Source organism: Patiria miniata, unplaced genomic scaffold (genome assembly GCF_015706575.1).
Source record: "Patiria miniata isolate m_02_andy unplaced genomic scaffold, ASM1570657v1 HiC_scaffold_3, whole genome shotgun sequence".
Classification (NCBI taxonomy): domain Eukaryota; kingdom Metazoa; phylum Echinodermata; class Asteroidea; order Valvatida; family Asterinidae; genus Patiria; species Patiria miniata.
Genome location: NW_024037069.1, coordinates 14,084,720 through 14,099,152, shown reverse-complemented (window position 1 = coordinate 14,099,152; position 14,433 = coordinate 14,084,720). Strand labels below are relative to the sequence as shown.

The 14,433-nt window shown below is 40.5% G+C and overlaps 1 protein-coding gene across 1 annotated transcript; it reads left to right on the top strand.

The window, feature by feature from the left end:
- The first annotated feature begins 340 nt into the window (after positions 1-340).
- On the top strand, positions 341-4,874 carry LOC119738196 (peptidase inhibitor 16-like). The gene is made up of 5 exons (XM_038212955.1): positions 341-665; positions 2,286-2,543; positions 2,701-2,798; positions 3,319-3,407; positions 4,003-4,874. The coding sequence occupies exons 1-5, from the start codon at positions 513-515 to the stop codon at positions 4,068-4,070; spliced, it is 666 nt and encodes a 221-aa protein (XP_038068883.1). The 5' UTR covers positions 341-512; the 3' UTR covers positions 4,071-4,874.
- Positions 4,875-14,433: the final 9,559 nt, after the last annotated feature.

The following is a 14,433-nucleotide window of genomic DNA, read 5'->3' as shown; positions in this document are numbered from 1 at the left end:
TCCAAAAAGTCTGCTGGGGAAGCTCCTTCGTAAAAGTTTCCATGCAACATAAAAAAATAGCAAAGCAAATAACATATATGCGAGAGGAGCGCTGTACTTTGTGCCCTTTCTTCCCAGTATACAATAAAGCTTCCCCTTCGGCTCAGTACAAACCCCAATAAATCTCTGCCATTTGTGGCGTATTAGTTTTGCATTTGAATAAACCTTTCAACTCAGCATTACAAGTGAAAGGCCATACAAATGCAAGAAGAAACGGAATAAATGCATTGAAAAGAGCCTAATGGTAAACATGCAGTGAATGTGTGTATTCTTCGGAGTCAGTGAACGTTTCCAACCCGGTCCGTTGTGCTTTCAGAGTGTCAGCCTCGAAAATCTCCGTGTTCTATACAATTCATGCTGCAGTTTGTTAACGGGACACTTATGTGTCTGGCCATAGAGCAAGGAAGAGCCTTACGAAAGCACTTGTGGTACATGTATTCAGATCTAGGCTAGTGTAACCTTAAGTTATCATCATGGCATACTTTGGTGTTACCATCTTGTGTGTAATCTTCTCCATCATCAACGCGGAACATTTTACCGAAGATGAGAAAAAAGTGATGGTTTCGACTCATAATTTGATACGATCCTCCGCAGAAGACCCTCCAGCTGCCAACATGTTGCAAGTGGTGAGTAATCATGGGTGTGGCACCACCGATTATATTAAAAAGACTTAGGAAGATTAGACGATCATGTTTCTACCTCAAATGGCCAGGGATAGAACGTGGAAAAACCACAAACACTCCTTTATCAAAAATGCACACTATGGCACATCCTCCAATAGTTTGACGTTAATACATTTTAGTGACATAAATGAGCCAATAATTGGTCAATATTGGGTTTTGCCCTTTACATTACGTAGTGTTGATATAGCAGTGGTGCACCAAGCGTTTGTTTTTTGAGGGGGCTCACATTTTTTTTTTTTTTTCAAATTTGTAGAAGGTAAAATTTGACCAAAACTTTTGGCCGCAGAAAAAAAAAGGTTTTTGTGGGTTTTTTGGGTTTTTTTTGGGGGGGGGAATGTTTTGACGTTGGTGGCACCACTTATAACCCTATTATACCACTCCAATATTACCAAGGTCAGGTCGTGGAACTACAAAAGAAACATTGACAACCCCTTGGGAGGCTCAAGCGCCCCCCCCCCCCCCCGCCTTGGGTGCGCCACTGTTGATACGCACTGTGTGCTCAGTATTGTCCGAGAAATTGCCTGGAAAAAATAACAATTTGCATGGGCGGGATTCGCACCCACGACCACCTGCTTTCTAGTTCATATATCTTAAACACTAGACCAATGAGCTTGCCAGGTTTGGCTGGCCGGTTCGAATAATATGTTTGTAGCAGCGTGTAGCAGCGGGTACCAGCCATTTTCTTACTCAAAAATGAGTCAGAAAATGTCTTTCATTAAAGCTACAGTCCATCATCTGCAGCTTTCCAAAAAGTAACTGGCAAGCTGTGATTTTCAAGAAATCAACGAAAGAATGCCTTTCCAACGGTGCGTCTAAAGACAATTTCCGTTAGTAGTTCGGTTTTTTTATTCGGCGATGCGAGACACGTTCTCTCTGAGCCGATTGCAGCTCCTTTGACGCACCGTTGGAAAGGCCTTCTTTCAGTGATTTCTTCAGAATGACAGCTTGCCAGTATACAAATATTGAGTGGCTCAGAGTGAAATGGGAAGAATATTATCGCAAGGTAAAATTTGAACTTTTACGCAAGGTAAAATTTGGACCTCACGAGGCGAAGCCGAGTTAACTGGAAAAGTCCAGATTTTACCGAGCGATAATATTCCTCCCATTTCACAATTTAAAGCCACTCAATATTTTTGTTATATCACTGACATACAGATCCTTGTCATTTGATATATTTGAACTATTATTTCAATACAAAATCGGTGGAAAACTTATTTCTCTGTTCCAAACCACCCCTTCACGAAAATATAGAGATCAGTGAACCCAACTCTGTAGCGCTGGCTCTTTGGAACAATACGCGCAACGCTGAACGCGCACAACAGCCCGCATCACACGTATGTTTCAGCCGCTCATTTAGCATGCGCGCATGCGCACTCAAAGTATGAAATACTAATAATTAGCAAACATGGATGCCTGCAGTCGCAGTTTGACCCACTGAAGTATCGGTCAACATCACGCTCGAATAACTTTGATATTTTTTCTTTCCACGTAAACAGGAATTTAAGGCAATCAATGTCACTTTTATAATAATGAGATTCACAAATCTTGTACTAAATTCCACAGAGATGGGACGACTTTTTGGCAGCAAAAGCAAACAGCTGGGTGGAAATGTGCCAAAATAAGAACGACCGCTTCATTAACAAAGACCCCGGAATTTGGAAGCGGCTTGGCCAAAACAATTGGGCCGGTAGTATTGAAAACTTCGAAGCATCCCCTGGTGTCCCTGCCTGGATGTGGGTTAAGCATGGACAAGAATACTCCTTCAAGAGCAAAAGATGCGACGATAAAGTCTCCTTCAAAGATTGCTCTGACTTTACCCAGGTGAGATGCGTTTACTAATCAATCTTTCCATTTAATTTGGCAGTGGATGGTTTTCCTTGTTATAGACCATCATATCACAAACGCTTGATGTTCTATTTTTGCCTCGATGTGATCCATTATTATAGGTAACCATAGAAACCGGTTTCTTATTCCACAGGTTATAATGGCAACTACCGAGGCCATTGGATGCGCCAAGATGAAATGTCCTGAAGACGAACCCAAGGAGCTGTACGTGACATGCTTCTACGGGCCTGGGTGAGTAGATTGAGTGCATTGAGTGCATGGTCATTATATTGGAAGGTGATTTAGTTAGGTATCTAACATTGGATATTTCCGGAATGAGATGCCTACAAGAAAAGACAAATTTGGGTTTCCATGGTACTTCCCGCGAATCGTCCTCAGTCTGAACGGACATCTTAGCCTTCTTAGTCCCAATCTGATTAGGAGGACTTTCTGTTGGTTATTTAAACGAATGCTTATAGGTTCCTATTCTGTCATAATACGTCACTCCACAGGCTGATAGGCTTTTTAAACTCTAGGCACAAGATGTAGCGTTGAATTTGTTGCCAAAGGAATTTGAAAAATATCGAAAACAAGTCGGTATTTTGTAGTGCAGACAATTTTTTCCTGATCTGAATAATAATTGCAAAAGAGCAAAATCACTGTCAGAATAATGGGAGGTCAATCTAACCATGTGTACTATCAGTCTGTTTATTGTGTTTATTGTATAACTTTTAATAGACCATGGATTGTTTTGGGGTTTTGTGTGTTACAGTGGAAGCTTGCTTTTCAAGAATCCATACGTGGTAGGCGACCCGTGTAGCAAGTGCCCCAAGAAGTACACTTGTAATGACAATCTGTGTGGTAAGTATCGTTAAAGAAAACGTCCGTAGTTCCCACACCATTGTCAACGATTCTCCATGTAACTAGAACCAAAAGTAGTCTTTTTTTTATGACTGAGTTTGGATGCATGAAAACAAATTTCTTTCCTTCTGGAGTTCAATTGCGAATGATTCCAATCTATATCCTTCGGGTTTTCGAAATTTGTAGAAATAACTCCGATTATGCCCAAAAGTTTACTTTCCTACCCAACGAAGTTGGTGGTTTGTGGAATAGACGGATGCTCCACAAGTGTCTATATTATGCGTGCAGATTATGCAAAATAACACTGCGTCTTGACCTCCAAATTCCAATACGGCGGGCGCCTCCTATCGTGTTGACCAATCAACACCTTCGGCCGAATTTCTCTCTTAATCATGTAGCAACTATAAAAGAGGCTCCGATTGGCTAGCGCACGGGCCGCATAAACTGTACATGCACGGATGCATCAGACGTTCGTATAAGTATTGGTTCTGCACACTTGAACGTCCGATACTCAGACTACGAAATTGTTTACATATGCCAAGCAAACTTATTAATATTATTATTATAATTATTTTCGTTTTGGTTTTGGTAATAGTGCCACCACCGCCTCCCTCTGAGCGTGAATTGATGGAGGAACTTCTTGGTTATCTTCACGAAGAGTAGATGAGACGTGGTTGGGCTGTTGTCAGAACTAAGCAAGACCAATGGACACGAACTACACGCTACGTACATCAGGCCTAGAAATTACAATGTTATATGCTTCGTACACGTTAACAGCTTCTTTTTACATAATCACTCCTATTTCTTCAAGTAGAGATTCCTTTGTGTGCTTTCTAAACAGATATAAGATGTTTACTGAATGCACAGAACAGAAATAATTGTGTTAATAAGCTATTATATAATAATAAAAAAAAAAACCTAACCCTAATGTGTCAACATTTCCACATAAGCAAGGGATCCCCCCCCCCAAAAAAAAAAAACATTTTTTTTGTTTTTAAGTGACGTCGCAATAAAGGCAGGCACGGCGTACACCACCATCTTTTTCTCAAAATAATTTAGTTAAAAGTTGTCAAAAGTGGTTAAAAATTGCCCCACGCCGTATTTTTTGGACCCATTTTTGAGGGACCAAAATTTGTTTTGGCCCCCCCCCCCAAAAAAAAAAAAATTAGTGCATACTTTGTTGAGTAAAATAAAAACTTTCAGAAGTTTGTATTAATCATTTCATTGCGTACATAGATGATTTTTCCTTTAGGGGTATGAAGCGGGTGATGGGGCTTGACCGCATTGGAATCTTTGACTCTTTTCATTGTCCGTTCTTTCGTTTTATTATTAACAAATGGTTTTACTAATTTCATGAGTGGAGAGGGTGAGTAGACAATAATATCGATTTAGAAAGTGTCATCTTGATTCCTTTTACTACTTTACTGTGATAACGACATTTGAATAAACATGAACATTTCCAATGTATACATTGTGTTGTTACCATTCTTTTCTCGCGCGTTCTTCAAAACATTGAATTATCAATTAATTATTTGCTCTTGCATGCTTTTTTAACTTTAGTGATTTTCGTAGAAAATGTTCGTTTTGACCATTATTTTGAACTTTCAAAAAAGTACGTTAATATCTTTTTTAAATGTTTTGCTCGCTGCACAGACCTGAGTAGCGTTGACACGACAATAGTATTTCTTGTTCTGCCCTGCGCAACCATCAGCGAAAAGAGCAACCTCTTCAAAGCCACGATTGTCTGAATCTAAGAGAAAATCGTGCCATTTCGTTAGAGCCACGTCCAGCTATACCTTCATGCAATAAGCAGCCTAACAGTGTTTTAACTTTGTCAAAACGAAAATCGTTCGCGTCAAGTGTTACTTCGTGAAACCAAAATGTGTTATGTAGCGGTTTTCACGAATTAACACTGGAGTGAACTAAGGTGTTACTTCGTGGTGTCGGTGACGATATTGTATAGAGATTCCTAATGTCTTTATTGAATATGTAGCGAAACTACAGACAAAGAAATGCGGGTCGTTCTATAAATAGGGGTCCGTTTTTTTCCTGTCCCTGTTACACGTGACATCTCTGATTTTATAATTCTGATGCATTCCTTAATTAATGCAGTCATCCTCGAAGAGTGACTACGACAAGCAAACTACCTACCCAACATAGTTATATATAATTGTTTGAAGTCATTCTTAATTAACGATACTTGAATGGTAAATTACAAAGTACCAAGGTAACAGGGACAGGAAACATGTACACTTTGGACCCTAAATTAATAGAATGACCCATCGCGCGCATTCGGTGACCGCCGGACGGGTGCCTTTGTACCGGCTCGGGCCGGCCAGCAAATGTGGAGCGGACCGTTTTCGAACGTCAATGAACGGAGCGGAAACCGCACAGTAGGAGTGGAGGGCTGGGGCTCAGAAACCTAAAAAGGGCGGTTGACAAAAACTCCGAGAAACCCAATCTCCGACCGGCGGGCACCGATCCCACTCCCGCCTGGAAACGCGCCGCGGGCACCGCCGAGGCCTTGGGGAAAAAGCGAGGCTCAAACCAACCCGTGCCGTGGTTTTGAACATGAGGGCAAGCACGCAGTTGAAACAGCCCAAGAGCTGGTCGGCCGAACGGCAGCGAAAGGCCGAAGATGCATGAGATTAGGCCGGCGAGGGTGGAGGTCAGAGGTGATGAGAGATTGAGGCCAAGGTGGTCCAGACTTTAGAAACCTCAATGTGGTCAGGTTTTTTCTACTCATGCTCATCACAAAAGGAACCAAGATGTACCCACAGTGAAGGGTGCACGCCCGCCGGTAAATAGGCCTAAACCCATCCACCGAACTCATGAATGAAAGTTCTACCCTCACAATATTATGTATTTGAGAGTTCTAAGTGCCATACAATTGAGGAATTGAAGAGATATGACAATGAACCTCTGGCCCAGACTGGGGGCTTCCAATTCTGAGCATTTTGAATGCAATTGGGCTCGAAAGTAGCGCTATATTGCCATGTTGTGGGGGATCGTTTTTCAAGATGGCTATTTTTTTTCCGCTTTGGGAAAAATAAGGGTCACTTTCTTTGGGTGAGCATTTCTCGAAAAGTCACTGGGCAACCCACCAAAAAATGAAAAGAAAATGAAAGATGACATGTTGATCATCATTTTTATGTTCAGCTTATATAAATACCTGTAAGAGTTCTTAGTATTTTTAAAAGAATTTTGAAGTATTGGCATTTAGCACTGGTGTCTATGGGAATTGTAATACAGGAGTGCATCCTGAATACGCTTTGTGCAAGCTCTCTTATAAAACAGTGTGATGAGATAGATCATAGACCTAACATGTATATGCGTAGGCCACAAGACCTACACTGATTGTTGAATCGAGGTTGGACTGTTCCTATAGCGATAATGGCACGAGTCTTGCTACAGAGCTGCGGCAGGTATAGCCTCTGTATCTTCAACAGAAGATAACAGACATACAGACGCATCGGAACACAGTCACAGACCAGGACTGCGCTTTTCAGGAACGCCATTTTTTTCTCTCCATAGTTTCCCGCCAATGGGGTAGCTATACGTGTACTTCAAAAGTCGCGAGAAGATAAATTTCTACAATGATGCCACAATTTGTAGTATAAAGTATGTCTATAGTCACACAATATATAACAATGTTTGAACACGCGTGCCTCCTGTCTGATCCGCTACCAGGTTTGATTGCTAACAACAGACGGATGTTGCATGCTCGACCGCCCTGAAAAAGAAAAAAAAAAAAAACAGGTGTATTAGTCCCAACAAAGTTTTTTTGTTTTCTGGTTTCTGGCATGTGCGCGCGTCGCCGTAGCCATGCGCATCTGCAAATGAAAAGTGTATTGTTTTCAATGAAAGATGATGTCTCAAAACCGCCAAACTCACTGGTTTGACTGGAATCCTGCTGCTGCACAAATTATTTTAACGTGTTTTTAGATGGGGTTTCGATCGAGAATAAGCTTTATGTGGCCTCTCTGGACTTCCATATATTTGCACTAAGTTTAGTCGGGCACCATTTGCAGTCATTAGCCGACAATTGAAGAAGAACAAAAACGGTAAAAAAAAAAAAAGCCGCGTCGCCGCACCACTTTTTTGGCAAGCTCCACTTTTGGGGCAAGCTCCATACCAGAAACCAGAGACTTTTTGTTGCCTTATTGACAGGCAAATGTACGGGAAGGTCTGGTCTATCGCCCACTCGACCAAGTCATTACTATACACACGATAAGATATGCATCGTCCGGAATTCGACGAACGTTTTATGTTTTAGATGACCATGGGCGTCGCCAGGTTTATTTCGAGAGGGGGCAAAGCACATTATTTCCCAAAACCCTTTGTACTTTCTCTGATCTGGCATATTCTCAATATTTTTTATCAATATTTCGAGGGTGGGCGGGGGACATTTGCCCGCCCTCATTGACAGCCCTGCGCACGCCCATGTATGTTGTTGAGTGTGCATTGAATTAACAGCAATATGACTTCGCCACTCGTCTTTTTTATTCCTTTTTGCTTTTCCGGGGGGGGGGGGCCTATCCCCCACCTCGCGACGCCCATGTACATGGTGTTTACTCATAACATTTAGCAATTACCGGCAGTTGATGACACTTAACTAGTTACCGGAAGGTCAAGGCAGAATTTGTGGCTGAGGTATTATTAAGCGTAAGAGACTGCTTCGACACTGGGTATAAAACCGTGATCTTGGGGACGGCCTATTTTGCCATATATCTTCAACAAACAAAGGGATGCAAGACGCAACGCAGCCATAAACCATTCTTGCGTTAGCTCAGAGTAAAATTTTATTGTACCCTATAACAGACACAAAAAAACATAAAACATGTATTTTTAGATAAAACATATGTTGAAGAAACTCCAAGGACGTATTGTTATTTATACAGGCGCGGATCAGGGGGGGGGGGTGTCAATTCTACTGGTATTAATATACGCCTGTGCACAAAATATGTACAGAGTAATGATGCGCAAACCCGACCCGAAACCGAAACCGACCCGACACGAAACCGACTTCGGGTCGGGTCGGGTCGGATCGGTTTGTCCATCTTTTCAGTCGGGTTGGGTCGGTTTCGGTTTTGCATTTACATTTTCGGGTTGGGTCGGGTGGGTTTAGCCGTCTTTTGAAAAAAAAAGCCGAAATGATGCGACAATAGAATTTTTTGTTCTGCCCTGCGGAACCATCAGCGAAAAGAGCAACCTCTTCAAAGCCACGTCTGTCTGAATCTAAGAGAAAATCGTTCACATAGGATGTTATTTCGTTTAGAGCCACGTCCAGCTATACCTTCATGCCATAAGCAGCCTAACAGTGTTTTAACCTTGTCAAAACGAAAACCGTTCGCGTCAAGTGTTACTTCGTGAAACCAAAATTTGTCAGTATCGGTTTTCACGAAGTAACACTGGAGTGAACTAGGGTATTACTTCGTGGTGTCGGTGACGGTATTGTATAGAGATTCCTCTAGAGCATTGAATATGTAGCGAAACTACAGACAAAGAAACGCGGGTCGTTCTATAAATAGGGGTCCGTTTTTTTTCCTGTCCCTGTTACACGTGACATCTATGATTTTATAATTCTGATGCATTCCTTAATTAATGCAGTCATCCTCGAAGACTATGACAAGCAAACTACCAACCCAACATAGTTATATATAATTGTTTGAAGTCATTCTTAATTAATGATACTTGAATGGTAAATTACAAAGTACCAAGGTAACAGGGACAGGAAATATGTACCCTTGGACCCTAAATTTATAGAATGACTCATCGCGCGCATTCGGTGACCGCCGGACGGGTGCCTTTGTACCGGCTCGGGCCGGCCAGCAAATGTGGAGAGGACCGTTTTCGAACGTCAATGAACTGAGCAGAAACCGCACAGTAGGAGTGGAGGCCTGGGGCTCAGAAACCAAAAAAGGGCGGTTGACAAAACTCCAAGAAACCCAATCTCCGACCGGCGGGCACCGATCCCACTCCCGCCTGGAAACGCGCCGCGGGCACCGCCGAGGCCTTGGGGAAAAAGCGAGGCTCAAACCAACCCGTGCCGTGGGTTTGAACATGAGGGCAAGCACGCAGTTGAAACAGCCCAAGAGCTGGCTGGCCGTACGGCAGCGAAAGGCCGAAGATGCATGGGATCATAGTCCAGGCAATATAAGGTTTGACCTCAAACAAATTGTGCATTCTTTAAGGTCCCTAAAATGACATACTAAAAGTCCAAAAAAATCCAAGTGGTGGAAATATGCCTAATTTGCATAAATCCAAAATTGCCGCATATTTAAGGACTTTCACAATGATTTGGTCATATTTCTCATACTATTAGCTTCTTGAGGAACTTTAAACAACAATTTTAGTCCTTTTACATTGATTTCATCATTATTCTAGTCCTAGGTAAATTTCAAGATCCCTATGTTTCCCAAATTTGCCAAATGCGGTATAATAATTTGCATAAATGCCGAATATTAATTTGCATAAATTAAAGTGAAAATTATTGCTGTCATGTGTTGACATCACAATTGAATTTTCCCTAATAACTTCCAGTTCAGTTACATGTATGTATACATAAATATCACACCACAGATCATCTTTATATGGTCTCGAAAAAAAAGTACAAAAAATTCCAAGTGGTGGAAATATGCTTAATTTGCATAAATTCAAAATAGCCACTAATTATATGATTTTCATATTGATTTGGCCATAACTCTCGTCCTACATTGCTTTTTGGGGTACTTTAAACAACAATTTGTCCTTTAACATTGATTTCATCATTTTTATAGTCCTGGGTACCCTTCTAGATCCCTATGTTTCCCAACTTTGCCAAATGCCGTATAATAATTTGCATAAATGCCGTATATTAATTTGCATATAAATTAAAATTAAAATTATGGCTGTCATGTGTGGATATGCCACAATTGAATTTTCCCAAATAACTTCTAGTTCAGTTATGTATCACACCACAGATCATCTTTATATGGTCCCGAAAAAAAAGTAAAAAATAAATCCAAGTGGTGGAAATATGCCTAATTTGCATAAATTCAAAATGGCCACTAATTATATGATTTTCATACTGATTTGGCCATAACTCTCGTCCTACATTACTTTTTGGGGTACTTTAAACAACAATTTGTCCTTTTACGTTGATTTCATCATTATTCTAGTCCTGGGTACCTTTCGAGATCCCTATCTTTCCCAACTTTGCCAAATGCCGTATAATAATTTGCATAAATGCCTTATATTAATTTGCATAAATTCAAATAAAGTAAGGAAAAGTTGAAGTTACAGCACAATTAGGACCCATGTTGGGACTTAGGCCATGGAAAATGGGTTGCGGGGTAACTATTCATCAGGTTTTGCACTTTTATTGAGTCTGATTTAAAAGAGGCGCAAGATACATATTGAGTAATCTTCATCCAAGAACAGAATGACAAAGTTAAATACTAATTCTTAACAACTAAAAAGGAACAAGTAGCAAGTCAATTAAATAAAAACACAATCATAGTTAAAGTTGCAATTATTTAAGTGGTTCTCGCTAAATCACTTAACAATATCAGTTTCGAATATGCAACTCAAAATACAAAATACGGAATAGTAAATGAAATGAAAGCGTAGCTTAACTTCTTATCATATATGATTACTGTGAAGGGAGAAAACAATTGTACTTTTCCTGATAATCCAAGTTCAGTTATGAATACAGAAATATCACAAAGATTCATAGGTGCGGCCTATCATCCATATTGGCTTGCATGCAATGTTAGTCTGATTGTTATCATCTACACGTACATCATTGTATCTTAGAATGAACACTTATGTGGCAGACTATAATCTTCAGCAGCCTTAGGATCAATGTCTGGTGGTGGCGAGTTGGCACAACTAGTGCCACGGTTTTCAGTGCAAGCAGTTGAACAAGAGAGACCATACTTTCGGCACGTGCAGTTTCTATTCGTACAAGTCTTTCTAGCGTTCTTTCGTTTTTGGACGGTTAGTCATGACGGTTGTCATGACAGCTCGTCGTAACAGTCGTCCTGTCCAATCACATTCCTCGCTGAAACGAAGGGGCGTGATCAATGGAACTTGGCCGATCAATTGGCTCCTCTGTACGGTAACCTTTGTCATCCTAATATAAGACTTTAGAATGCAACAACAATGCAACAACAATGGAAATTGAAATCGAATGCAACAACAATGGAAATTGAAAGCCAGCCCATGCAGTTGCTCACTTTGAATGGGATTAGTGCAGGAGTTTCAAAAGGGGTACAAGGCCATAGGCCCTACATTTATTTGCCACGAGATGTTTAAATTTCTTAAAGAAAAGGAGCAGGAAGAAATCTCTTTCATGCAGGGACTGTCTTAGGGCGCCGATGAACTCGTACAAAAACATGATGGATTACAGGGTTCATTTGTTTATTGCGAGAATAAATTGGCAAACTTTCATCACTACATGTAGTTTTGAACCCAGTGCATGTGTTTATATATACTATGTACATGTACATGTGGATTCAAACACTAAAATGTCACTTTTGCAATAAACCCCATAATCCTTCATTTTTCTGTGCGACTTCATCTGTGCCTGCATGGAAGAGGGTTTTTTTCTCAATTCTTTTCTTTCAGAATTCTAAACATTGCACGACATGTGCCTCCTGCCTAGTTTAAGTCATATTTGCTATTAATTTAGTACACATTTAACAAAATGGGCGTCTGCAGGGGTGTCACTGGGGGTGGGGTGGGCAAATGTCCCCCGCCCACCCAAAAACAAAATGATCAATTGAGAATATGCTAGAGTGAATACAAGGATTTTGGGGGACAATTAATTTGCCCCCGCTACAAAAAAAAAATCCTGGGTGAGCCAAATGAGTGGCAAATTAAGTGCTTTGCCCAAGGGCACACGCACCACAACCCCAGGGCGAAATAACAAGAACTATTTTATTTTATACACTTCTCTTTTTTTCGCCATAACTGATTGCAATGGTACCTCACCAGTTTAGTTTCAACAGAACGTACAATGTAGCCACGAACCATTCTTTCGTTGGCTCAGAGCAAACTTTTTATTACGCCCTGCAAAAACAAGAAAGCCATAATAAAAACATGTATTTTTAGATGATAAGCATATGTTACATAAACTCAGGGACTCAGAGGCTCTGTCAAATTCCAAATTGAAGTCTACCGACACTGCTTATGTTTTTGAGTAGTCATAATGTGAATAAAAAAAAAGTGGATCACGTCTCCCATATTAGGCAGCTTTTGTTCTGCTTCTATTACTTTGACTTGATGGCTGGCTTTAAAAAAAATTGTCTTCACAAATTAATATTCATGAGTAGAAACGAGGAAGAACAAAAGACAAATGGACAATAATTGCAGCCTCTCATTTCCAAAGAGCCTCCTTCTACAGTATCAGATTTAGAGGGGGCGGCTGCAATTCCCTCTGCCGTTCAGCAGCTGCCTAATTTTATAAACTATTAAAATGAGACCAAAAAATAACAGAGCAAACTTTTATTATGCCCTGCAAAAACCAAAAAGCCACAAAATACTTTTTTTTTTTTTTTAGAAAATAAGCATATTTTATTGCTTATGCAGAAAATTATGATTCGTACAGTCTAGCCACGAACCGTTCTTTCGATAATTCAGAATATAATTTTATTACGTCTGTGCAAAGACAAAACAGCCATAATTTTGTGTATTTTTAGATGACAGGCATGTGTTACATTAACTCCAAGGACTTTAGAGGATCCGTCAATCTCCAAATTGAAGTTTGACGGTTTTTATTTTCGGGTAGCCATGTGCAGCACCAGAAATGCGCTTCAAAAGTTAGATTATGTCTTCCATATTATTTGCCGAGTCAGCAACCAACTTCCAATTGAGCAAGCAGTGATCAAACTCCTTTTTGTGCCGTAGTGTGGTTAGGGTTTGTGACTCATGATTAGAGGGTAAGGAGTTCGCATTCAGGTGCTGGTCATTATGTTGTGTCCTAGGGCAGACTTCATCCACACTTGCCTCTCTCCACCCAGGAGTATAAATGGGTGCCGGCATTAGCTGTGGAGTATTACCTGCGATGGACTAGCATCCCATCCAGGGGGAATAGAAATATTCTCTAAAACCGGAGATAAATGCCGGCGCTGCCCATGGCCCAATGGGCCACACTTGCTCCTGACAGACTTTACTATTTAATTACTACTTTTTATCATCAAAAAAGTGGTGGGTAAATGCCCCCATGCCCACCCTCGAAAACGCTTCACACACCCACATCTGATGACCTCAAGTAGTGATGGTGGTGCTGGCGGTTTGTCCGAGGCCTTGGGGAAAAAGCGAGGCTCAAACCAACCCGTGCCGTGGGTTTGAACATGAGGGCAAGCACGCAGTTGAAACAGCCCAAGAGCTGGCTGGCCGTACGGCAGCGAAAGGCCGAAGATGCATGGGATCATAGTCCAGGCAATATAAGGTTTGACCTCAAACAAATTGTGCATTCTTTAAGGTCCCTAAAATGACATACTAAAAGTCCAAAAAAATCCAAGTGGTGGAAATATGCCTAATTTGCATAAATCCAAAATTGCCGCATATTTAAGGACTTTCACAATGATTTGGTCATATTTCTCATACTATTAGCTTCTTGAGGAACTTTAAACAACAATTTTAGTCCTTTTACATTGATTTCATCATTATTCTAGTCCTAGGTAAATTTCAAGATCCCTATGTTTCCCAAATTTGCCAAATGCGGTATAATAATTTGCATAAATGCCGAATATTAATTTGCATAAATTAAAGTGAAAATTATTGCTGTCATGTGTTGACATCACAATTGAATTTTCCCTAATAACTTCCAGTTCAGTTACATGTATGTATACATAAATATCACACCACAGATCATCTTTATATGGTCTCGAAAAAAAAGTACAAAAAATTCCAAGTGGTGGAAATATGCTTAATTTGCATAAATTCAAAATAGCCACTAATTATATGATTTTCATATTGATTTGGCCATAACTCTCGTCCTACATTGCTTTTTGGGGTACTTTAAACAACAATTTGTCCT

Coding starts and splice junctions, on each gene's coding strand:
- LOC119738196 (XM_038212955.1), top strand. CDS start 513: ATGGCATACTTTGGTGTTACCATCTTGTGTGTAATCTTCTCCATCATC. Junction 666..2,285: donor CTGCCAACATGTTGCAAGTG/GTGAGTAATCAT, acceptor TAAATTCCACAG/AGATGGGACGACTTTTTGGC. Junction 2,544..2,700: donor ATTGCTCTGACTTTACCCAG/GTGAGATGCGTT, acceptor CTTATTCCACAG/GTTATAATGGCAACTACCGA.